Raw genomic sequence first — 26,623 nt, 5'->3', positions numbered from 1 at the left:
TATGGCCTCGTTAGCTTGACATACCCTAACTAGGATTTGAACCTGTAGCATGCTGCATGCAAGGCAGGACATTAACTTCTGTGCTATAGGCTTCGCCTCCGAATCAGCTTTTACCAGGGAAAAGTCATATGGTTGTTTTTTTGTCAAAAAATATGGGAGGAAGCAACTTTGCTTTCCTTTTGTATTTATATATATATATAAATAAAAATCTATAAAAATCTACGAAAACATATATAAATTTATATATATATATAAATTTGCATAGGTATATATATGTGTGTGTGTATGTATATATATAATAAAAATAAAATTGTGGCTTGAAAGAGTATATTATTTCCATTATTCATAGTTTGCTGACATGGCAAGTTGCAGATAATGCTTCCATTTCCTTTTTTTTTGTAATTGTGCCAAAGGAATGGAACACTTACACAACAAACCAAAAGTATGCTGTGGCACATTTTCTTAAATGGGTTATTGATCGGCTATCCCTCATAAAATATTAAAAACATTGGCTAAAATTTTTGGATTTCTGGAAAGTTCTACAGCTGTGGTCCATGGACCCCTGGGGGATGTAATGTGACAAGGGATCTCTAAAGGCTTGAAGAAACTTTATGATTTAAACCTTGAGTTTAAAGTCGTGAGGCTCTGTGGCCATGGTTTGTGGCCACAAATGCGATTTAAAGAGTCTGTGGTGAGGAAAAGTTTGAGAACCACTGCTCTATGGTATTTCCCAATCCATGTTCAAATATTTATTTATTTATTTATTTATTTATTTACTTAGATTTGTATGCCGCCCCTCTCCGCAGACTCGGGGCGGCTCACAACAAGTGAAAAAACAATTTAACAAATCTAAATTTCTACTAAAAACATTTTTAAAAAACCCATTTTCTAAACACACATACATACACACATACCATTCATAAATTGTATATGCCCGGGGGACATGTCTCAGTTCCCCCATGCCTGACGACACAGGTGGGTCTTAAGGAGCTTACGAAAGGCAAGGAGAGTAGGGGCAGTTCTAATCTCCGGAGGGAGTTGGTTCCAGAGGGTCGGGGCCGCCACAGAGAAGGCTCTTCCCCTGGGGCCCGCCAACCGACATTGTTTAGTTGACGGGACCCGGAGAAGGCCCACTCTGTGGGACCTAATCGGTCGCTGGGATTCGTGCGGCAGCAGGCGGTCTCGGAGATATTCTGGTCCAGTGCCATGAAGAGCTTTAAAGGTCATAACCAACACTTTGAATTGTGACCGGAAGTTGATCGGCAACCAATGCAGACTGCGGAGTGTTGGTGAAACATGGGCATACCTAGGTAGGCCCATGACTGCTCTCGCAGCTGCATTCTGCACGATCTGAAGTTTCCGAACACTTTTCAAAGGTAGCCCCATGTAGAGAGCATTACAGTAGTCGAACCTCGAGGTGATGAGGGCATGAGTGACTCTGAGCAGTGAGTCCCGGTCCAGATAGGGTCGCAACTGGTGCACCAGGCGAACCTGGGCAAACGCCCACCTCGCCACAGCTGAAAGATGGTTCTCTAATGTGAGCTGTGGATCGAGGAGGACGCCCATGTTGTGGACCCTCTTTGAGGGGGTCAATAATTCCCCCCCCCCAGGGTAATGGAAGGACAGATGGAATTGTCCTTGGGAGGCAAAACCCACAGCCACTCCGTCTTATCCGGGTTGAGTTTGAGTCTGTTGACACCCATCCAGGCCCCAACAGCCTCCAGACACCGGCACATCACTTCCACTGCTTCGTTGACTGGACATGGGGTGGGGATGTAAAGCTGGGTATCATCAGCGTACTGATGATATCTCACCCCATGCCCTTGGATGATCTCACCCAGCGGTTTCATGTAGATATTAAATAGCAGGTGATTGTCTTGCTAGTAATTTACATCTGTAGTCTCTTCACTAGAATGAAGGGACTAGAAATAATTTTCTCCTGAGCTTATCTTCTTGAGATGTTTTTTTAAACACATGGGATTAGTAATCAATTTCTTTGTAATAAAACTTAAAATATTTTAAAATATAGAGTGAAGCGAAAAATTAGTAAGTTAAGCCAAGGCATTATTCCAATCATCATGTATAGTTGTGCTTCTCCAAACTGAATACATTCTCCAGTGGATTATCAGAAGTTGTATAATTACATCACTAAAGTGTTTTGGGAATCAAGATTGGTTAGCAATGTAGAAACAGTGGATTAGGATCAAAAATTTCTGAGCAGCATATTTGGCTGTTGTGTGAGGTTTAGTTTTCTGGATCAAAACTTGAATTTTGCAATTATGTAGGACATATTAATTTGATTCTAATACTAATTGTATTAGTAGGTCTCAGTTTTCAAGAATTACCTTCCCATATATGGTTTGCACATTGGAAGTAATTTTCAGATTTATTTAGACGTGTTAAAAAAGGCTTAGGTCTTTTTTAATTAAGTATTTATTAAGTAACATGAAATATGTTTTGTTTTCCAGGACTATACCTAAAGTGATAGAGACTTCAGGAGTTCATTTTCAGGTAAAGTTTTATTTTTATACCCTCTACAAAATTCCTTTAAGATATCAACTGTAAGGTTTGATTTAAATATATTAGATCTTCCTTGGCAGATTTTTTAAAAATCATTTAAAGAAAGATAATGTATTGAGTTCCTTAATAGTCCATAATGTCTGTTTTCCTGGGCTTGTGGTAGTATTTTTCAGTGGGATATTTCCAGTGCAATCCTTTGACTGCTTATTTAAAGTAAGTTCTGCTGGATGTACGGGATATATGTAACGCTCTCTACATGGGGCTACCTCTGAAAAATGTTCGGAAACTTCAGATCGTGCAGAATGCAGCTGCGAGAGCAATCATGGGCTTTCCCAAATATGCCCATGTTACACCAACACTCCGCAATCTGCATTGGTTGCCGATCAGTTTCCGGTCACAATTCAAAGTGTTGGTTATGACCTATAAAGCCCTTCATGGCACCGGACCAGATTACCTCAGGGACCGCCTTCTGCTGCACGAATCCCAGCGACCAGTTAGGTCCCACAGAGTGGATCTTCTCCGGGTCCCGTCAACTAAGCAATGTCGCCTGGCGGGACCCAGGGGAAGAGCCTTCTCTGTGGCGGCCCCGGCCCTCTGGAACCAACTCCCCCCAGAGATTAGAACTGCCCCCACCCTCCTTGCCTTTCGTAAACAACTTAAAACCCACCTCTGCCGCCAGGCATGGGGGAATTGAGATCCTCTTTCCCCCTAGGCCTTTACAATTCTATGCATGGTATGTATGTATGTATGTTTGGTTTTTATATTAATTGATTTTTAATCATCAATACCAAATTACTATTGTACACTGTTTTATTGTCGCTGTTAGCCGCCCCGAGTCTCTGGAAAGGGGCGGCATACAAATCCAATAAATAAATAAATAAATAAATAAATATGTTCCCAAATCAATGGTGTAATTTTTCCAACAGACTATGTACGAGCATCTTGGAGAACTACTAACAGTTCTACTTACACTTGATGAAATAGTAAATAATCATGCCACCCTGAAAGATCACTGGACTATGTACAAAAGGTATGTGGATAAATATGCTTATTTTTGTCTGTACAAAAATTATTACTTTTATTATAGAGCATTATAGAACACTATAGAAAACAACCTTAACAAGTTTTACTGGATACTTCTAAAAGATCTTGCAGTTCTTTATTAGTACCCCAAAGGTGCTTTTTCAAAAGGCAACTAGATTTCCTTTGAAAACATTTTGCTTTTCATCCAAGAAGCTTCTTCAGTATCTTGAAGCTTCTTGAATGAGAGGCACAATGGCTTCAAGGACAATCAAAGTCCAGTTGCCTTTTGAAAAAGCACCTTTGAGACAACCGTGACTTGGATGACTGAGAATCTCCATAAGACCTTATTAATAGCAATTTATTTATTTATTTATTTATTTATTTATTTAGTTAGTTAGTTAGTTAGTTAGTTAGTTAGTTAGTTAGTTAGTTAGTTAGTCCAATACAAATTGAAAGTTAAAGAGAATAAAAACGTGTACAGTGTTCCCTCAATTTTCGCGGGTTCGAACTTTGTAGAAAGTCTATACTACGGTTTTTCAAAAATATTAATTTAAAAATACTTTGCGGTTTCCCCCCCCTATACCATAGTTTTTCCCGCCCGATGACGTCACATGTCATTGCCAAACTTTCGTCTGCCTTTAAAAAACTTTTTTTAAATAAACTTTAATAAATAAACATGGTGAGTAATAATCTAAATGGTTGCTAAGGGAATGGGAAATGGTAATTTAGGGGTTTAAAGTGTTAAGGAAAGGCTTGGGATACTGTTCATAGGCAAAAATAGTATATTTACTTCCGCATCTCTACTTTGCGGAAATTCGACTTTCGCGGGCGGTCTCGGAACGCATCCCCCGCGAAAATCGAGGGAACACTGTAGTAGTAAATATCAGAGAATGGATAGAAGAAGAGATATGAGAATAGAATACATCAATGAAGAGTAGAGGAAGGATATATGAATGGGAGAAAAGATATATAAAATATAGAAGAGACAATTGGCCAGGGGACGGAAGGCACACTAGTGCACTTATGCTCGCCCCTTACTGACCTCTAAGGAATCTGGAGAAGTCAACCGTGGAAAGTCTAAGGGAAAAATGTTGGGGGTTGGGGATTGACACCACAGAGTAATGAGTTCCACGCTTCAACAACTCGATTGCTAAAGTCATTTTTTTTACAGTCAAGTTTGGAGTGGTTGATATTAATTTGCGTGCTTTTGTGTTATTGCGGTTGAAGCTGAAGTAGTCGTTGACAGGTAGAACATTGCAGCATATGATCTTGTGGGCAATACTTTGATCATGTTTAAGGTGTCGTAGTTCTAATCTTTCTAGACCCAGGATTGTAATTGATCTTCATTATCTTTCTCTGTATTTAATACAATTCACACGGCCACCAAAAATTACTCTGAGTGGGTCACAGAAATTAAAAGACCAAACAAAAAGCGGATGAGCCCCAAGTTAGAATAGTAATCCCCGATCACAAAAAAATACATAATAAGCATTGGGGCTCACTTTCAGATCCCTGGAGAAAACAGCCAAGTCTTCAGAATCTATCAGAAAGCTAACAAGATCAGGACTGTTCCATAGGAGGAGGCACAGCTTGGATCCAAGAAGATACTTTTGGTGGAAGGGACCATTAAATATCACTTATTTAATGCTAAACATTTAATACTTGTTGTGGTTGGCTCTGGCCCAGCTTCTGCCCCAGGGAATGTGGAGGTGGATGCAGGGGAAACTTCAACATGTCACAGGCTTGTGTTATTGCCGACAGAGTCAGTTCAGAGTTTAGTTTCCTCGGATGAAGAAGAAGGTGGGAGGGACTCGGCAGAGGGGGGCTTGGCACACAGCCCAGGCAGTCAATCGCCATTATCTTCCATTGATTCGGATGAAGACGTTTTGGACCCACACAAGCGCAGAATTATGCGTAGAAGAGACCAAGTAAGGACATATTACAGGAGATAAGAGAGGCCACCTGTGTTTGGGTGGGGCTCCAGTAATTAGGGCTGCTTCTATAAATAGCAGCATGTGGGTTTGGCCGTTGTGGAAGAGTATCTGATCGCAGTTCGTCAGGAATCTTGTGTTGCTGTTTTCTGGACTTTGTTGCTTTTTCACACCTAAAACAAAGCAGAGCAACATGTGTGTGTGTGTGTGTGTCACTTCGTTGGAAGAAGAAGAAGGGGTGTGAAGTTTCTTCACAGCTGCTAGCTAAGTACTTAATGACTGCTTAAGGGAAATTGTACAGACTACCCGGTTGTTTTGGGACTAGTGCTCTTTGCAATACAAAAAGTGTGCTTAGTTTATTTTGAATTTTGTGATAAAGAACATTGTTTTGAATTTTCAAACGTGTGTGTGTGTCTGAAATTTGTACCCTTGAATTTTCGGGAGGCTCCTATCAGAGAGCCCGGCAGAACAATACTGCATTTGTTTATTCATTAAATTTTTATGCTAGACATTGCCCCTACAAGGGGACTCTTATATAGCTACTGTATTTTTCGGAGACACACAGGAGTATATGACACACTTTAGTTTTTGGAGAGGAAAATAGCTAAAAGAATCTGCTTATTAAATATTCATCTGGCTAGCATCCTTAGTCTGGTCAGCTTCAGCACATTATTTTATCCCCTGGTTAGGCTTTAAAAAAAATTATTCAGAGAAAGTAACAATGAAAGAGCTTGCAAGTCAGTAAGAGCCGGGAAAATCATTAGCACTTGGTTAGGGCTGCAAAGGAACATTCAGAGCAAGTAGAGCAATGAAAAAAACCCTGCAAAGACTTAGGGCTTGGAAAATATTATTTGCAAAGAGTAACAATGAAAGAGTTTGCAAATCGGTAAGAGTTGGGAACATTGTTAGCACCTGGTTAGGGCTGGGAAGAAACATTTGGAGCAAGTAGAGCAATTTAAAAAACTACAAGACAGGGTTTGGAAAACATTATTGACAGAGTAACAATGAAAGAGCTTGCAAGCAGGTAAGACCTGGGAACACCTGGTAAGCACTTGGTTTGGGCTGGAAAAAACATTTGGAGCAAGTTAGAGCAATGAAAAAACCCTGCAAAGACTTAGGGCTTGGAAAACATTATTCGCAAAGAGTAACAATGAAAGAACCTACAAGATAAGAACTGGGAAGATCTTTAGCACCTAGTTAGGGTTGGGGGGAAAAAGCTTTGAAAAAAAAGCTGCATTCAGAGTATAAGACACATCTCAATTTTCAGCCTCTTTTAGGGAGGAAAAAGGTGCATCTTATACTTTGAAAATATGGTATTTGTAGAATGACCAACTATTATAAAATGTTTTTGAATCACTCTTGCAGATACATACCTTCTGCAGACATACATAATGTAGATAACCATCCTATTTTCACCTATGGGTAAATCTGTCCTGTTGTTCTATAGACCTTGTGCCCCACAAATGCAGCCAAACTGCAGACCTATTTCTGTAACAAAAGATATCCTTTGTTAAAAAGAAGCAAAACATGCTTGGTTTAACTTTAATTCTCTGAAAAGTTCTTAAAACTTAATTGTGTCCATGAAAGACTCTGAATCTTCCTCTCTTTTCATTGACCAGGCTATTAAAATCTGTCCACCACAATCCTCCTAAATTTGGAATCCAAGAAGATAAACTGAAACCTTTTGAAAAATTGTTATTAAAATTAGAAAGTCAGTTATTGGATGGCCTGATATTCCAGGTAGTATGATAAATACTGTCCAATTTCCTTCCTAGAGTGTAATTGTGCCATGTGGAATCTATAGTGTAAAATTGTGCGATACAGTACAATCAGTAGAAGTATAACATTGCCAAACGTTTAAATATTTTTAATTTCTATTTCTTTTTTAAAAACTTATACAGTGATACCTTGTCTTACAAACTTAATTGGTTCCAGGACGAGGTTCTTAAGGTGAAAAGTTTGTAAGATGAAACAATGTTTCCCATAGGAATCAATGGAAAAGCGATTAATGCGTGCAAGCCCAAAATTCACCCCTTTTGCCAGCCGAAGCACCCGTTTTCGCGCTGCTGATATTCCCCTGAGGCTCCCCTCCATGGGAAACCCCACCTCCGGACTTCTGTGTTTTTGCAATGCTGCAGGGGAATCCCAGCATCACCAAAACAAGTGCTTTGCTGGCAACGGAAGACCAGAGGTGGGGTTTCCCAGAGATGGGAGCATCAGTGAAATCGCAGCATCGCAAAAACACTGAAGTCCTCGGATTTCCCATGGAGAGGAGCCTTGAGGGAATCCCAGGAGCACAAAAACGGGTGCTTTGCTGGCAACGGAAGTCCGGACGCGGGGCATCCCAGCGGCGGCGGTGGGTTTGTAAAGTGAAAATAGTTTGTAAGAAGAGGCAAAAAAATCTTAAACCCTGGGTTTGTATCTTGAAAAGTTTGTATGATGAGGCGTTTGTAAGACGAGGTATCACTGTATTCTTAATGTTCTGACAAACGTTAAGTGCCTCCAGAAATTAATTTGTTGGTGGTAAGATTTCTGGATCTTTTCTTCAGAAAGTTTTTGTTTCCATTTGCTTTTAAAAATTCCTTCACTTTCAAGGGGAGGTTATTGGAGTTCAACCCTAACAGGGCTCAAAGTGGATTCAGCCTTCCATCTTACTGCGGTTGGTATAATGAGGACCCAGACTGTTAGGGGAAAATATGCTGGCTCTGAAACTGTACAATTTGCCGCAGCCAACTTGTCCCGGTCAACTCCCTGTGGAACAACTCATCATAGCCAACACCCCACAGGACCACTTGCCACTGGATAATTCAACAATTAAATTTAATTATTTAAAATAATTAAAACATTATTTTAATTTTTGTCATTCACAATTCATTTTGACCCTCCTTTGGCATCCTTTCTTTTCTTTTTTTTTGGCAATCATAAGCTTTTTATTTTTTCCTCCAACACAAAGTTAAAAAACAATACATAGTTTCCAACACAAAATCAAGCTTATTGTCAAACATATACAAAGGCATCCTTTCTTGAATGATTCTATTCTATCTTCGTTATTAGTATAACTCTTGTCCTTTGGCGAGTTGTCCCATGGTGATTTGGCCATGATAAATTGGCTGCTGCAAATTGGCCACAATGAGTTATCCTGGGCCCTACTGACTTTATAAACTGCCCAGAGTGTGCTGTAAAGCATTATTGAGTAGTACCCTGTTTCCCTGGAAATAAGTCACCCCTGAAAGTAAGACATAGGAGAGGTTTCATAGAATTGCCTAATATAAGGCATCCCCTGAAAGTAAGACATAGGAGACCTTTCGTTTCGCAACATTCCTGAACAGGACATATATAACACTGCTGTCTATAAATTGCATCCCCAAACGCTGTATCAATTAGTTTTAAAACACATCCAATATGCATCCAACATGCGGCTGCGTGTTTGGATGCATTTTTGCTGCAGCAGGATACAGGATACAATTAATTGAAAAAAAAATAAGACATCCCCTGAAAGTAAGACGTAGCATATCTTTGGGAGCAGAAATTAATATAAGACGCTGTCTTATTTTCGGGGAAACACGGTATAAATGCTATTGCTGTTGGAAACCACAAATTAAAAGAGTAGTTGAATATCATATGGACCAGAGGCCTCCAACCTTGGTAACTTTAAGACTTGTGACTTCAACTCCCAGAGTCCCTCTGCTAAGTTTACTGGCTGAGGAATTCTGGGAGTTGAAGTCCATAAGTCTTAAAGTTGCCAAGGTTGGAGACCCCTGATATAGACTACAGTCATTTCTGGCTACTTTTACTTATTTCTGGTATGAAGGAAACAAAGTAAAAATAAATGGGCTGTGGGTCTGAGAAATACTGCTGGTTTTAGTCTATAAATGCATTGAATCTAACAAAATTTTTTAAAATGGAGATGGTCAACCAACAATCCTTATGATATGTTAATATCCTAAATTTCCAATAAAACATTTATTTCAATAGAGCACAGAATAACATGCTATGATTTGTTTTTAATGAAGTTTTGAATATGATTGTCTTCTTGTTAATACTAATACTGAAAGTTGCTTTTATTTCTTTTAGGCTTGTATAGAACAGCAATTTGATTGTCTCAATGGAGGTGTTTCAGTGTCAAAGAACAGCATATTTGCTGAGGAGTTTGCACATAGTATTCGCACAATTTTTGCAAACGTTGAAGCTAAACTTGGTAATGCAGAACAGAACTTTTAAATATTAATATTAAGATTCTATCTTTTTTGGTAAATTTCAACTAATTTTTGGGCCTGTTTCTTTTAGGTGAGCCTTCTGAAATTGACCAGAGAGATAAGTATGTTGGAATTTGTGGCCTCTTTGTACTACATTTTCAGATTTTTCGAACTGTAGATAAGAAATTTTACAAATTGTTACTGGACATTTGCAAAAAGGTGAATATTTTACTGCTTGTAACTTTTATTCGAACTTAGAATTTGATAACCAACATAAAATTACTTAAGATGCTTGTGAATGACATTGCAATAAATAACAATCAGAATTAAATTTATTATCATATTCAATCTTTTTGATAATTCCAGCAAGTAGTGTTGCTGCTCTTTACTAGAAAGAAACCTTAAGTAGGAAAAGCAAGTTGGATGCTTGGCTGCATAGCTAGAGGTATAACAAGCAGGAAGAGGGAGATTGTGATCCCCTTATATAGAGCGCTGGTGAGACCACATTTGGAATACTGTGTTCAGTTCTGGAGACCTCACCTACAAAAAGATATTGACAAAATTGAACGGGTCCAAAGACGGGCTACAAGAATGGTGGAAGGTCTTAAGCATAAAACGTATCAGGAAAGACTTCATGAACTCAATCTGTATAGTCTGGAGGACAGAAGGAAAAGGGGGGGGCATGATCGAAACATTTAAATATGTTAAAGGGTTAAATAAGGTTCAGGAGGGAAGTGTTTTTAATAGGAAAGTGAACACAAGAACAAGGGGACACAATCTGAAGTTAGTTGAGGGAAAGATCAAAAGCAACGTGAGAAAATATTATTTCACTGAAAGAATAGTAGATCCTTGGAACAAACTTCCAGCAGATGTGGTTGGTAAATCCACAGTAACTGAATTTAAACATGCCTGGGATAAACATATATCCATTGTAAGATAAAATACAGGAAATAGTATAAGGGCAGACTAGATGGACCATGAGGTCTTTTTCTGCCGTCAGTCTTCTATGTTTCTATGTTTCTAATTTAGTGGACATCAACACAAAAGGCTTTGCGTGCAACAGTTCAGATCTCTGTAACAATTTACATCATTTTATCAAACAGTAGATGCAATGTCATAGTGAAAATGAAATACCATTTCATTAATGAAAAAAGTTGGCACTGTATGTTAATTTTTTATTATACTGCTTTCATAATAGATACCCTTTCCTCAAATTGTCCATGAGAACTTCCCTCAAATTGTCTATAAAATACCCTTCCCTCAATAACATGAAAATTTGCTTGGAGACTTGCAAAACAAATTTTATATCCACCCACAATTTTAAAAACTGCAAAATTTTATTTTCAGATCTATAGTGCTTAGAATGTTCGGTAAAGGATGAAGTGCATGTTTTGGTATAATGTCATTGTGTATAATGGCTAATAGTTTGATTATAAGTGTTAACAAGTTAATAGTTTAATCAGAACTGAACAACAAATTTCTGTGGATTTCAGTGTGAGCTATTATTTATTCACGCATGGCTTAGTCCCTCCTTCACAAAAGTATCTAGACGTATAAATAGCCTTAGTATGGGATGTAATCAAATCTCCTTTTCATTTATCTCATTAAAATGCCTGATGTTTCCATGCCCATATTTCTTCTGCAAATATTATATAGGATCAAGACTATTTTTAAATGCTGGGAAAATAACTTTGGGGGATGAAATGGTGTTATTTAATATGAGACTGAGATCAGACCTATTTTTTATGTCTTGGAATGCTTAGCAGAAGAATGAAAGTAAAATTTGAACCTTTTTATAATTGTAAAATTTGTATAGTAAAACAATGGTTCATTAAGGGTCTTGGAATGCATTTGTAACAAAAATCTATTATCTACTCTAAAATACTTTTTTTCTTTCTCTCTTTTACTTGAAATTTTTTGCTAATGCTATAGGTGCCGGCTATCACACTAACAGCTAATGTCATTTGGTTTGCTGACAACTTTTTGATTCAGAAGATGCCAGCTGTTGCCAAGCTTCTGGACAGAAAAAGTTTTCATGCAATTAAATTGCAGAGAGAAAGTTTTTTGCAGCAAAAGGCTCAGTTGCTTACAAAGTAAGTTTGGGGAGTAAACATTTGGTTTCAGTTTTATCTTAGTAGAAACAAGCCATTGTTTCTGAATTCAGACACCATTTCAAATCAACGTTTAGCCTTCTAAATCTTAATATCAATGGTGGGTTGCTCACAGTTTGGACCGCTGCTCCCGGACTTAGAACCGATAGTGGCGGCAGGAGGCTCCGCCCACTTGCGCACAAATGAACCAGTGGCTATCTAATCTAGAACCCAGCACTGCCTAGTATATATCAAAATGTTTAAGGAAGTGTTATTCATTTTCTTCTTAGAGAGACGCAAACCTATTATGTATTTGTGAGCTCCTGGATGATGAAAATGGAATCTCTTTTGTCAAGGGAACAAAGGATGGATAAGTTTGCTGAAGATCTCAGTAATAGATGCAATGTTTTTATACAGGTATGTATATGCTTATTTTAAAAAAGACAATAAGAAAATACTGTCTATACCAGGGGTGTCCAACTTTGGCAACTTTACGAGTTGTGGACTTCAGCTCCCCGAACTCTGGGAGTTGAAGTCCACAAGTCTTAAAGTTGCCAAGGTTGAGGACTCTTTGTCTATACAGTATACAATCAGACCCATCTTACACAGCCTATGAACAAATGGCTTAGAAGTTATGAATGAATAGAATTTTTTGCAATCATTGATGATACAAAATATATTATTACAAATAGAATTATAAATCTCAAGTTAGAATTTTTTTTAAAAACTTCCATAAAATGATCACAGATAAAACTATGTGTTTGTAAGATACTGGAAAAAGAAGAGAATTATCAATTAACTTGATAAAATAATATATCTATAAATAACTAAGTTGCCTTAAGAAATACAATGTGTAAGCACCAAAATATATTTTAATATATCAATATTACTAAAATTTTAAAATTAGAACAATATTATCATTGATTCAAAATTGGACTCTGATCTTTAATTAATGTAAATTATGTGGAATAATACTATGGACACCGGCAATTTCAGAGAGTCTCAGTTCTGACTGAAAAAGATTGGATGGCCTGCTTACTCCAGAATGTTCTGCAGTTGTCTTTCCTTCATTACCTCAACAAGTGTTCCTAAAAAGGAAAGTTTATTTATTCATTTATTTATTTATTAGATTTGTATGCCGCCCCTCTCCGTAGACTCGGGGCGGCTCACAACATACAATAAAACAATTCACAACAAATCTAATAAATTAAATTTTTTTTAAAAAACCGTTATTAAACCAGACATACACACAGACATACCATACATAAATTGTATAGGCCCGGGGGAGGGAGGGGGAATGCCTCAATTCCCCCATGCCTGATGGCAGAGGTGAGTTTTAAGGAGTTTACGGAAGGCAAGGAGGGTGGGGGCAGTTCTAATCTCTGGGGAGAGCTGGTTCCAGAGAGTCGGGGCCGCCACAGAGAAGGCTCTTTCCCTGGGTCCTGCCAGACGACATTGTTTAGTCGACGGGACCCGGAGAAGGCCAACTCTGTGGGACCTAATCGGTCGCTGTGATTCGTGCGGCAGAAGGCGGTCCCGGAGATATTCTGGTCCGATGCCATGAAGGACTTTATAGGTCATAACCAACACTTTGAATTGTGACCGGAAATTGATCGGCAACCAATGCAGACTGCGGAGTGTTGGTGTAACATGGGCATACCTAGGGAAGCCCATGATTGCTCTCGCAGCTGCATTCTGCACGATCTGAAGTTTCCGAACACTTTTCAAAGGTAGCCCCATGTAGAGAGCATTACAGTAGTCGAATCTCGAGGTGATGAGGGCATGAGTGACTGAGCAGTGAGTCCCGGTCCAAATAGGGCTGCAACTGGTGCACCAGGCAAACCTGGGCAAACGCCCCCCTCGCCACAGCTGAAAGTTGGAAACAGAAGTTAGGTCAGGTTATGAAACGGTTGCATTGAATGAAGATTTCTTAAGGAGAAAGTATACTACAGCTTTCTTCACACACAAAAAAATCACAAAAAATACCTCCTCTCAAGATATTGACCATTAACTGCCCATCTTCAGAAGAACCAGGAAGTATATGAATCAATTTGTTCATAGGACATAAGATGTCTTGTTGAATATGGGAAGAGATTGCAGTGGTCACTGTCATTGACTTTATCTACAAAGAGTCGAGAAACTGGCAAATGTTTTAGATATGTAAATATATAATTATACAAGGAGGATGTCATTGATTCATTTTTCTCATTTTAGGGCTTTCTCTATGCTTACAGCCTTAGAAACATAATCACAACTACAATGAATCTGCACATGTCAATGCAGAAGCCAATGACTAAAACCTCAGTTAAAGCATTATGCAGGCTTGTGGAACTACTCAAAGTAAGTCGAGGTGCTTGCATACCATATCAACAATGGTTCTTCAAATGACATTGTAGGATAAGTGATTCATATTTAATTGATGACATAGGATGAAACAGGACAGTAAACTCTTCAATATGGTTCTTCAGACTGCGCAAGCATATGAATCTAGCAGCTGTCTGTGCTCTTTAAAGCTGCTGCATCCTTTCATAGGATCACATGGCCAACCTCTAAAGATGCTTTCAAGAGTTGCAAACAGCTATTCACAATCTAAAGTAATATTCGGTTAAGTGAAACATTACATAGTTCTAGTAAATGGCAATTTACAAACACGTATTTGTCTGATTCCATTTAGGGTGTACATATCTCTGTGGTTGCATGGTTTTTTTTAAATCCTTTGCTGCGTTCTTTGATCTTAGTAAAATAATATCTCTTAATTCTAGAGGATGGCTAAAATTTTACATCCAAATCCAAATTCATGCTAAGGTTTAGCTAATTTTTCTTGTGTCTAACTCATTCATGGAACACATATAAAAATACATAGATATCTAAAAATCTAGCATAATCTTTGTAATATTACCATAGTTTGTGATTTGTTAATATAAATTAATGATGCTTCTTTCAAAAATTCATACTGTGATAGAAATTATATATTTTAATTTGGAAAAAAAAATCATATATTCTTTAGTTTTAATTAAATTTGTTTTAAATTTGACCTTTTGTATGCAGATGAGACAAATAAGTGAAAATTGATTAACCAATTAATTGCAGAGTTTGATATCAACTTTTGTTTTTATTTTGTGCTATGAAATTTGCACAACTTCAGGCAATAGAATATACATTTTACAGAAGAAGTATGACTGTTGCTGATTCGGTCACACATATAATTCAGCATCTTCAATATCAGGCTCTCAATGCCATTGCTGTAGCCAAGGTAGGAAAGCAATTTTAATTTTAAATGATTATAAAAACTAGACAAACTGTTGTTTAAATAAATTATTCCTTATAGGAAATGCCAAATAAGAGATCCTTTGATTTGCTAGTTCCCTGTTTTCCCGAAAATAAGACATCCCCTGATAATGAACCCAATTGGGCTTTTGAGCGCATGGCAGTAAGACCAAGCACTTATTTCAGAGTCCAAAAAAATATAAGACAGGGTCTTATTTTTGGGAAAACTTGGTACGTAAATTTTAACTACTGGATTAATTTGTTTTGGCTTTAAATCTGGTTTAGTTTGGAATTTTAAAAAATAAATATATTTGTCAATCTCTGAAATAAAGTTTACTGTCTTAAGAGCTTTCTGAATTACTAATCCCAAAATGCTGGTTTTCTTTGTCCCTTCCCCTTATCCTTATCTTTATCATTAAAAGAAAAGAGTAATTTCTGACAAAAAGTACAGTGAGCAGCGCCTTGATGTACTTTCTGCTCTTGTGCTGGCTGAAAACACCCTCAACGGCCCTAGCACAAAACAGAGGAGACTCATAATTTCTCTTGCCCTCAGTGTGGGCACACAAATGGTAAGTGAAACCATCCCTTCCTTATCTGTTTATAAGCAATAATATAAGGAGTTTTTTGGTTAATGACTGATGCAGATATTAGTTTGATAGCAACCATTGATGCAACCAATAGCTTGCGCCTCTATTTTTTTTTTCCAGAAAACATTTAAAGATGAAGAACTCCTTCCTCTACAAGTAGTTATGAAAAAGTTGGCCTTAATCAGTGAACTTAGGGAACGGTAAATAAAGCTATAAAATGATAAAAGTCTTACATCCTCAGATACTCAGGCTAGGGTGGTGTGGCAGAAGGCTTATCATATAGTGATGCTTGCTGTAGACTGATATATTTTCACTATAAAATTGAGCTTTAAAAATAGAAGTCAGAACCCCTGAGAATGCGTGTTGTTGCGAAGAATTCAAAGATAGACAAAGATCATTGCAAGGTGAAAAAAGCCAAAGGCCTTACTTTAGTAGTGGAGAAAGCCAAAAAGCCGAAAGAGCCTAAAGAAGCAACTTATCCTAACTTATCCTAACTAAACCTAACATCCTAACTAATTTCACATAGCACCTTTTTATAATAATCTGTTCTCTATGACCTAATCCAGCTAATACACATGCGCAGTTCTACATGATGCTGTAATTCATGAGCATGCCAAATTATTTATTTATTTATTTATTGGATTTGTATGTTGCCCCTCTCCGTAGACTCGGGGCGGCTAACAACAATAGTACAAAGCACCATGTAAATCCAATACTAAAACTAATCCTAAAACAATTAAAAAACCCTTATTTATAAAACCAAACATACATACAAACAAACAAACATACCATGCATAAATTGTAAAGGCCTAGGGGGAAAGAATATCTCAGTTCCCCCATGCCTGACGACAGAGGTGGGTTTTAAGGAGCTTATGAAAGGCGAGGAAGGGGGGGCTATTCTAATCTCTGGGGGGAGTTGGTTCCAGAGGGCCGGGGCCGCCACAGAGAAGGCTCTTCCCCTGGGGCCCGCCAAACGACATTGTTTTGTTGACGGGACCTGGAGAAGGCCCACTCTGTGGGACCTAACTGGTCGCTGGGATTCGTGCAGCAGAAGGCGGTCTCGTAGATCATAGATAAGGCTGCAGGTATATGTTAAAAGTTTACAGGAAACTTGTGAGAAAGCTAGGCAAAGGAATTTGTTGTGATGGTATCAGCTAGCACGCTCATCCTTTCTGATGATCTCATACAACACTGTCTGTTCCTGAGAACATGAACTTTTCCTGAATCATCCAGATCTACCCAGAAATCCGTAATTGCAAAGCCTGAGCAAAACGCATGCTAATTTATGCTAACAGCATAATGTGAACCAAGCCCTCATGTGCGGCTTCAGGTGATATCTGGGCATGACTTTTTATCTACACAAGGAATACTACAAATGCATGTTTGTTTAGAAGTCAAGTTTTGTCTCTTATGATTACGAAGATAGATTGTAAAATTCATTCTGAGTAAACCTACAGCTTTTTGAAGTTAGTTCTGTATGAATTACGAACATTTATTTTCTTAGTAACGTTAATTTTTCCATTTTAGAGTCCAAGCACAGTGTGATTGTTGCTTTTTGTACTGGCACCGAACGATATTTCCAATTTATCTGGATGATGTTTATGAAAATGCAGTGGATGCTGCGAGATTACATGTAAGTAAGACATTAAATCTGAAATAGCCAGGAAAATTAGAGAGATATTGTGCTAGTCGTCCTTGACTTACAACCACAATTGAGACGAAAACTTCCATTGGTGAGCAAGGCAGTTGTTAAGTGAATCATGTGATGGTTACAGGCAGTGTTCCCTCTAATTTTTTTCCGGTGTGAGCGGAAAAGTATAGTGTCTGCGGCGGTCCGGCGGCTCCGCAACACCCCCCCTCCCCCCCGTGGTAAGGGACTTACCCATCCTAGCCAGAAGGAGAAAGGGTTAAAGGGGCTGGAAGGAAAGCCCCTTTCTTTCCCGCCCCTTTCTTTCCCGCCTTTCCCCCTTTACTGTGCACTGTAGCGCGGGAGATTTAAAATCTCAGCCACAGTTTGCCAATTCTAGCACAGAGGTCGGTCCTGTGCGCTAGAATTGCAATCTTCAGGGCTGAGCGTTTAAATCTCCCGTGCTCCAGCGCACAACTCAGCTTACAGGGAACTATGGTTACAGGATTCTGGCTTTTCCCGTTGATTTGTTGGAAACTCGGGAAAGTTACAAATGGTGAGCGCATAGTTCTGGGACAGTGCAACTGTTATAATACATACATGCCAGTTGTCGCGTGCCCAAATTTGAACCATCTGACCATGGGGATGTTGACATGGTTGTAAGTGTGAAAAATGGTCATAAATCACTTTTGTCTCTGCTATTGTAACTTTGAATGGTCACTAGAGAAATGGTTTCAGGTAAGTCGATGACTACCTGTAATTCTAATGCAATTTCAAGTATTGTTAATTAATAAGAACAAGTCCATCCTACATATTTTAAAATATAGTAATATGCAATATAGTTTGTTACGGAGCTAAAAATTAAAGGAAGAAAAAGAAAGGAGACTAAGAATGTCTTAGATTTATTTCTTGAATCATAGCTTAGATTAAGGGTATCGAAATGGCAGCCTGTGGGCCAAATACATTACACGCAAGTCACACCCACCCCAGCTCCATGAAGGGGGAAAATGTTGGGAGGGGTCACATGACGGCAACGTGATGCCGCGAGTTTGACATCTGTGGCTTAGATGATACAGTAGATAGATTTGAAGTTGGGACCTGAGGCTGAGTAGGATAATTTTTAGGATTGAGTAAATTGGGTTAGGTAACTTGGGTTTACATGCTCATCCTCTCAAAGCAAAGCTGTGACAAAATATTCAGTAGCTTTCGTTCCATGTTTATAAACATTGTTTCTCAACCTTGGCAACTTTAAGATGTGTGGATAACGATTACCGGTAATTTGATTTGTGTAATGTACACTAGCATCCTGATTGGGGAATTCTGAGAGTTGTTGATCTTAATTATGCTTGATAAAACAAGCCATAGTTATAAAACTGTAATTTTAATTGAACATAGTTAACATTAATGAAATTATAATTCATCAACAAGTTGATAGTTTCAGATCTTTTGGAAATACAACAGGGAGAAACACAAACAGATTATGCAAGTTGGAAGATTTTAGAAACTCATTCTTCTAATTGTAAACCCTTAAAATTTACTTTTAGGGGGCCACCATTTATGATCTGGATTTTGAATTATTTTTGTTTACTTTTTAGTGTTTGTGAATATTTATAGTTGCCCAAATTCTTTATTTGGATTATTTTTTTCAGTATATGTTTAGAGCATTGCGGGATTCTGTACCAGCTATGATACACTCAAGGCATTTGGATTCCTTTGAAATACTCCTAGAAAGCTATGACAAAGAAATCATGGATGTTTTCAATAAGGTTAGAGTGCATATATTGTATTTATTCTAAATTATATCTATATAAAGAGTGTGTATTGAAATCTATTAAGGATTAATAGGCCTATATAAAGTTAAATATACAGTGGTCTAGTAACTGTAGGTTTAGAATAGAATTTTAGAATAACAGAGTTGGAAAGGATCTTGGGGCTTTCTAGTCCAAACCCCTGTTTGGTCAGGAAAGTCTACACCACTTCCGACAAATGGTTATCTAAGTTGTTCTACTGATTAATTCTTCTTCTAAGATATAAGTAGATATAGGTAAGCTAAAGAATAAGAAGATGTAATTTATTGTAGAAAAATATCTTACTGTATTAGAGTTGTAATATTAAATATATTTATAAGTAATTTAATAATATTTTAATATTATTCTTTCAATCAATCATGGTCAATTTCAATATGTACAGATAGTTTCAGGTTGTTAAAGTTAATAAAATTTGCTTCTTAATTATTGGAGGTTAAAGAAAAATGTGCTTATTTGGTTCTTTTTAAAGCCATTTTTCAATTATTGTTTTCATTTAGACAAGAATATCTATATCCTTTCAAACTATTCTCATCTTCTCCATCCTCTGTCTCCTCCCTCTTGGCTCTTAGGATGGAACTTGTGATAGGCAATTAATGCATATACTGTTTAAATAAAATTATTTGTCAGTGACCAAAAATTAGGCTGTGGAAAACAAGGCAAAAATGTGTATCATAAATATTTACAGTATTTGCCAAATTGGGGGTCGCTTATGAGAAATTATCTTACTTCTTGCAGGTTTGAACCTGCACATAACTAACAAGACTACATTTTTATATAAAAGGCCATTTTGAAGTGGATAATTTTTCAGGTGAAAAATTTCAGAGTTTCATCATCAGAATATGCCAAATTCATTTTTCCTCTCTACCCTGCCTCTTTATGGGGGCTGCCAACTCTTACTCAAGTTTCAAATATTGCCAGAGTCCTTTCCTCTTCCAGTTCATTATGAAGGTGCAATTTTGTATTGCTTTATAGAATTCTTATCTATTAAGGTTTAAGACATGCCATCCTCTGCAAATAAACTTGGTTAACGTTTTTGTTTCGAGCAGCATCTTCTAGATAAGTTATGCAAAGAAATAGAAAAGGATTTGCGCCTGTCAGTACACACGCACTTAAAACTAGATGACCGAAATCCATTCAAAGTTGGAATGAAGGATCTTGCTCACTTCTTCTCTGTCAACCCGATTCGCTTTTTTAATCGGTTCATAGATATCAAAGGTAGACATTTATTTGTTTGTTTTTACCTGTATGACTCTGCCTGGTTTATTTATTGCTATTGTTACATTTCCAAAATTCATTTGATTTGTTTTTAGTTTCTTAACTTTTAAGCTAACTAACTTGGGAAGTTACTTTTATGGGGCATTTCCTCCATTATTTAATGCTGAATGAAATATCTGGAATAAGTAGGTTTTTCACATATTAATTGGGCTAAATAATCTGTTCCCCTCTTTTTTACAGCTCATGTGACTCATTACCTAGACAAGACTTTTTACAATCTAACCACAGTAGCTCTGCATGATTGGGCCACCTACAGTGAAATGAGGAATTTAGCGACTCAGCGCTATGGTTTAATTATGGCAGAAGCACATCTTCCAAGCCAGACTTTAGAACAGGTATAAAATGTACAAAGAAATTGTTCTGTTTTTTAAAAAGGTTATTTGAAAGTTGGTTCATGAAATGATTGATAGATTCATTGATATTATTAAAATTGATAATTAAAATTATATGTTAACCAAAGCGACTGTGCAGCTTACAGTCAAAGAAAAAGTAATATTAAAAACAATTTCAAACATAAAATTTAAAATGCAGCAGTTTAATATGAGCTAAGAAAAAATCAAGAACTCATACAGAGTGTGGCTCTATCACTGAGTATTTATTTTATCCCTAAAACCTAGTGGTATTAGTAAATAAATACGCTTATACAGATTGCTCCTGCTTCCTTTCTATTAGGGAATATTATTATTAGGTTACAGACAATTAAATGGGACTTCTTGTTGAATATTCTTCAATATATATATAAACAAATATGTTGTTCTGAGTTTACATGCAACAGACATGTAATAGAATTGCATGGATTTTTTGATATGTTATATTTTTCTCATTTTGGAAGTATATTCTTATTATGATTGCTTATCAATTGTTATTCAGCGATGAAATTAAATACCAGTTCCAAAATAAGTGAATACATTTTCTAGCTTGAAACAAACTTTCTTCCACAGTTACATTTATTCATTGTATTTAAATATTCTTTATTTGTATGCCTTCTGTTCCAAATATTAACAATATCAAAGTAAGAAACAGAAATCATACCAAATTGCCAAATTTTAGTCTTCAACCATAACATACATTGTTTCAGTGCTAGATGAAATGGAACAGGTCTCAATTGTTTTCCTAAAATTGAAGAGGGAAGAAGCAGACCAGATCTTGGGGGAAAGCAACTAAAAATGCCCATTTCCAAAATCCCATTGGAAGACAATACCATATAGACAAGATCTGGAAGGAATTGGTCCTGTTTCATTGGATTGGCTGGCCAGTTTCTCAGATAATTTTATCTGGATTTTAAAATTACCTCTTCTTGTTTCAGGGCTTGGATGTTCTGGAAATTATGAGAAATATTCATGTATTTGTATCCCGATACTTGTACAATCTCAATAATCAGGTAAGGGAAAAAGTGATAAAACCCCAATTATATCTGAAACAATTATATAAATTATATATAAACTTATGTATGTATATATATATATATATATATATATATATATATATATATATATATATATTATTATTATTATTATTATTATTATTATTATTATTAATTAGATTTGTATGCCGCCCCTCTCCGTAGACTCGGGGCGGCTCACAACAGTGATAAAAACAATACATGGTAACAAATCTAATAATTAAAATCTAAAATAACAGTTATCCTTACAATTACTGTTGAAATTCTTCAACAATTTTGTCATTGCAGATCTTCATTGAAAGAATTAGCAATAACAAACATCTGAACACAATAAATATAACACACATAGCGAATTCAATTCGAACACATGGCACAGGAATCATGAACACAACGGTAAGTACTGTTATGTGATTTAGTATTGATTGCTTTACTAAGTGTGTTATAAGCAGCACAGAGCACATATTAATCATAATAGAAAAATTCTGCTCGGCAGTGCAGTAGCAGCGAGGAGCCGAAGATAGGGTTTCCCCTTTGCGTGGGCAACGGGGAAACCCCATCTTTTACAATAGCAGAGGAAGTTATATATGAGCTTGGGGGCTAGGCAGCAGTAGACTACGAGCCGGAATGCTAAATTGCACTCGCTGCTGTGGCTCGTAAACTCTTGCGGGACCAGCGCGATTTTGCTGCAGCAGCTGTGGAGGAAGCAAAATTGCTCAAGGAGCCGCAGGTGCGCCCATGCTTCAGCATGCGCAGAAGGGAAAACCCCCTCACCCAAACACTGGCGCACCTGCGCTTCCATGCACGATTTTGCTTCCTCCCCACGTGCAGCAGCAAAATCACGCTGGTCCCACAAGAACTTACGAGCTGCAGCGGTGAGCGCAATTTAGCATTCTGCCTGGTAGCCCAACGCTGGGATTAGTGTTATTTATGTTATGTTAGCAAAAACTTCGGAAGAGAAGGATTTAGGGGTAGTGATTTCTGACAGCCTCAAAATGGGTGAGCAGTGTGGTCGGGCGGTAGGAAAAGCAAGTAGGATGCTTGGCTGCATAGCTAGAGGTATAACAAGCAGGAAGAGGGAGATAATGATCCCGCTATATAGAGCGCTGGTGAGACCACATTTGGAATACTGTGTTCAGTTCTGGAGACCTCACCTACAAAAAGATATTGACAAAATTGAACGGGTCCAAAGATGGGCTGCAAGAATGGTGGAAGGTCTTAAGCATAAAACGTATCAGGAAAGACTTCATGAACTCAATCTGTATAGTCTGGAGGGCAGAAGTAAAAGTGGGGACATGATCGAAACATTTAAATATGTTAAAGGGTTAAATAAGGTTCAGGAGGGAAGTGTTTTTAATAGGAAAGTGAACACAAGAACAAGGGGACACAATCTGAAGTTAGTTGGGGGAAAGATCAAAGGCAACATGAGAAAATATTATTTTACTGAAAGAGTAGTAGATCCTTGGAACAAACTTCCAGCAGACGTGGTTGGTAAATCCACAGTAACTGAATTTAAACATGCCTGGGATAAACATATATCCATTGTAAGATAAAATACAGGAAATAGTATAAGCGCAGACTAGATGGACCATGAGGTCTTTTTCTGCCATCAGTCTTCTATGTTTCTATGTTTCTATGTGTTCGTTTGTTCTGTGCATGTGCAGAAGCAAAAAATGGTTGAAATCTCTCTCTTGCGCACAAGATTTCAGTGCATTTTTGCTTCCTGATCATGCACAGAAGCAAAAACACGCTGGGGACACTGGTGCATAGCACGTGTGCGCACACAAGACAACTGAAGCTGCAAGCGCAGCACACCAGTAGCAGTGATAATAGCAATCCACCCCTGGTGATAATCAACACCTTGAATTGGACTCAAAAGCAAACAGCAACTAATGCAGCTTGCAGAACATCAGTGTAACATGGGCAATTCTAGGGAGCCCAAGAACTGCCCATGCTGCACTCTGCACCATATAGCTCCCCAATGCTCCCAAAGAGTACACCCAGGTAGAGCTTGTTGTAATAGTCCAAGTGTGCAAGCTGGAATGACCGAGTGCAAGGACTCCCAATTCAGGAAAGGGTGCAACCAGCACACAACCCGAAGTTGTGCAAAGGCTTTCCTAGCCATGACGGCCACCTGCTCTTTGAATAGGAATCACAAGTTCAGAAAAACCTCCAAGTTGCAGACTGGCTCTGTTTGAGGTATCACAACCCCATTCAAGGACGTTAAAAGTTTTGGGTCTTAAAGCTCCATGCACCCAAAGCCATCGGTCCTGCCATCCAGGTCTCTACAGCCTCTAGGCACCACAAGAGAGCAGCGGCAGCATCATTTGAATCATCAGGGGTGGAGATACAAAGTTGAGCATCAAGTCATGATACTCAACCCATGATGGCAAATGATCTCACCCAGGGGCTTCATGTAAATATTAAAAAGGAGTGGGAAGAATACTGAGCCCTCTGGCATGCCACAAAGGAACAGCCATGGTCTGGAACTTCATATCAACATCAGTTGAGTGTTTCATAGCTTTCTTTAGCTTTCTAGTTTTTGCTTTAGCTTTCTAGTTTCAAATTGATCTCTTCTGGATAACTAGCAGTCTATCCCTGAAAGTAAAATATTGTTAATTACTAATTACTAAAAGTAATCCCACAGAGTGGGTCTTCTCCGGGTCCCGTCAACTAAACAATGTCGTTTGGCGGGACCCAGGGAAAGAGCCTTCTCTGTGGTGGCCCCGGCCTTCTGGAACCAACTCCCTCCAGAGATCAGAATTGCCCCCACCCTCCTCGCCTTTTGTAAGCTCCTTAAAACCCACCTCTGCCGTCAGGCATGGGGGACCTGAGATGTTCTTTCCCCCTGGGCCTCTACAGTTTATGCATGGTATGTCAGTATGTATGTCTGGTTTTTAGTTCTTTTATTATTGGATTGCTATATATTGTTTTTATCACTGTTGTTAGCCTCCCTGAGTCCACGGAGAGGGGCGGCATATAAATTCAATCAATCAATCAATAAATAAATAATCATTCCTGGAGGAAGAGGCATGCAGATGCATGCAAGAAATCACTGAATATCAACTATAGTCAGAAGCAATCTTTTTCAGGCTGTTTTTGAGATGTGAGAATGGGTTAATGAGTTAATTCAAGTGTTAGGGTTAGTGTTAGTTATACGAAGTAGTTATAGGAAGGCGTAAGGGATCAGAATTGCCACTATGGCCTAAGCTAGTCTCATTTCTCCAAACCCATTTGTTGTATTGCTGCGGCTGTTGTTATTTCAATTTGTTTCCTGCCCAGTGGATAGTCAAAGTGGTTACTATCTTTTGGTGGTTACCAAAAGGTGGTTACTATCTTTTGGTGGTTACTATCAAGGCGATATCTTCATTTAAAAGGAGTCCAGTTAATAGAATCAGGACAGATATATGAAATAGCTGTTTTTTGTCTCTTCGGTGCACCTTAAGTCTAAGCTATTGCTCTTGGTTTTACAGCTACTAATGTGTTGCCTACCAATTTGGGATGATTAACTGGTGCATCAGCAGGAGCAGATTGTTTGCCTCCAGAAGTACAACTTTTAAAAAACTTAATTTCAAATAAGTGAGAGCTTTGTAGTTTGCTTTAACAAATAATTTTGGATATAAATAGTTCTGAGTAACAAAACTTATTCATTTCTGGAGAACTGGGGAATTGTAAATAAGGCTAACATTTGAGTCTCAGGACCTATTCACATATTATTATTATTGCATACTTAACACTGCTTTTGTGTGGTTACATATACTTTGCATCGAAAAAGGTAGAGGAATTAATGATATCACCTTCCCACTCCACATAGTATGTGCATACTGATGGCATGTTGCAAAATTGAGGATTAGTGCTAACATGACTTCACATTTAATGGCACCTATTCAATAAGCAAGTATTTGGACATTGCGATGAGTGTGAAATATTGCATTTATCAATAGGGATAGAATTTTTAAAAAGTTTTATTTGTTTCATATTTTTAAGGTAAATTTCACATACCAGTTTCTGAGAAAGAAATTTTACATCTTTAGTCAATTTATGTATGACGAGCACATCAAATCCAGATTGATCAAAGATATACGATTCTTTAGGGAAATTAAGGATCAAAATGATCATAAGGTATGTTACTTGTAGATTCATGGTTCTCTTTTTTGAGAAAAGTGTTAACTTAAATTCACTGAGAACACAATCCTGTATTTTGGCTCATTTGAAAATGAGGCCCATATAAGTAAACTAGATATAACTAATCTTCATTATAATAATATATATGTCTCCTTTTTATAAGAGTATAGAAATTAATAAAGTAAAAGAAAACTGCCTCAATTCATGGGACATTCAATTCAAAAGGGCTTGATATCACTTTTTCATAAACAATATTCGTTTTTAATGTATTATCAAATTTTTTCTAGTACCCATTTGAGAGAGCAGAGAAATTCAATCGGGGGATCAGAAAACTTGGGATAACACCAGACGGACAGAGTTATCTTGACCAATTCAGGCAACTAATAAGCCAAATAGGTATGAGCATAAATTATCTGTCATTATTTTAAATAAATAAATAAATTATCTGTCATTATTCCCAAGCCAGCATTCTGGAGTTGAAATCCATATATCTTAAAAGTTGTTAAGGTTGAGAAACACTGATGTATTGTAAGAAGTCGGGTATGGCAGGGAATCGAGTCTTTGGCATTCATTCTTTCTCATGGTTTCTTATGACCTAGGCTTCCTGATAACAACAAAGCACAAACAGTATCTCTCAAACCTCTTTTTCTTATGAATCCGCTGCTAATTGTTTTCATTAGCAGTCATCCTAAGTTCAAATAAAGTAAAGCAAGTCTTTTCTTTGTAATGGCTGCTAATTATTGTCATTAGCAGCCGGCATAAATTCAAGCAAAAT

The 26,623-nt window shown here is 37.6% G+C and overlaps 1 protein-coding gene across 1 annotated transcript in view; it reads left to right on the top strand.

Annotated features, from left to right (window-relative positions):
• The window catches only part of WASHC4 (WASH complex subunit 4), a 63,653-nt gene that overhangs the window by 14,396 nt on the left and 22,634 nt on the right, over positions 1 to 26,623 (top strand). Inside the window, exons 8-26 of the mRNA XM_070756253.1 lie at positions 2,469 to 2,511; positions 3,447 to 3,550; positions 7,094 to 7,214; positions 9,549 to 9,672; positions 9,762 to 9,889; positions 11,603 to 11,763; positions 12,051 to 12,177; positions 13,975 to 14,100; positions 14,906 to 15,013; positions 15,450 to 15,596; positions 15,735 to 15,814; positions 17,142 to 17,247; positions 18,891 to 19,007; positions 20,096 to 20,264; positions 20,505 to 20,659; positions 21,631 to 21,705; positions 22,015 to 22,119; positions 25,711 to 25,845; positions 26,136 to 26,244. Coding sequence (XP_070612354.1) covers positions 2,469 to 2,511; positions 3,447 to 3,550; positions 7,094 to 7,214; positions 9,549 to 9,672; positions 9,762 to 9,889; positions 11,603 to 11,763; positions 12,051 to 12,177; positions 13,975 to 14,100; positions 14,906 to 15,013; positions 15,450 to 15,596; positions 15,735 to 15,814; positions 17,142 to 17,247; positions 18,891 to 19,007; positions 20,096 to 20,264; positions 20,505 to 20,659; positions 21,631 to 21,705; positions 22,015 to 22,119; positions 25,711 to 25,845; positions 26,136 to 26,244 — 2,240 coding nt within the window. The remainder of the gene's footprint in view (positions 1 to 2,468; positions 2,512 to 3,446; positions 3,551 to 7,093; positions 7,215 to 9,548; positions 9,673 to 9,761; positions 9,890 to 11,602; positions 11,764 to 12,050; positions 12,178 to 13,974; positions 14,101 to 14,905; positions 15,014 to 15,449; positions 15,597 to 15,734; positions 15,815 to 17,141; positions 17,248 to 18,890; positions 19,008 to 20,095; positions 20,265 to 20,504; positions 20,660 to 21,630; positions 21,706 to 22,014; positions 22,120 to 25,710; positions 25,846 to 26,135; positions 26,245 to 26,623) is intronic.

This window comes from Erythrolamprus reginae, chromosome 6 (genome assembly GCF_031021105.1).
Source record: "Erythrolamprus reginae isolate rEryReg1 chromosome 6, rEryReg1.hap1, whole genome shotgun sequence".
NCBI classification, from domain to species: domain Eukaryota; kingdom Metazoa; phylum Chordata; class Lepidosauria; order Squamata; family Dipsadidae; genus Erythrolamprus; species Erythrolamprus reginae.
The sequence above is the reverse complement of the archived record's forward strand: the minus strand, read 5'-3'. Positions and strand labels throughout refer to the sequence as shown.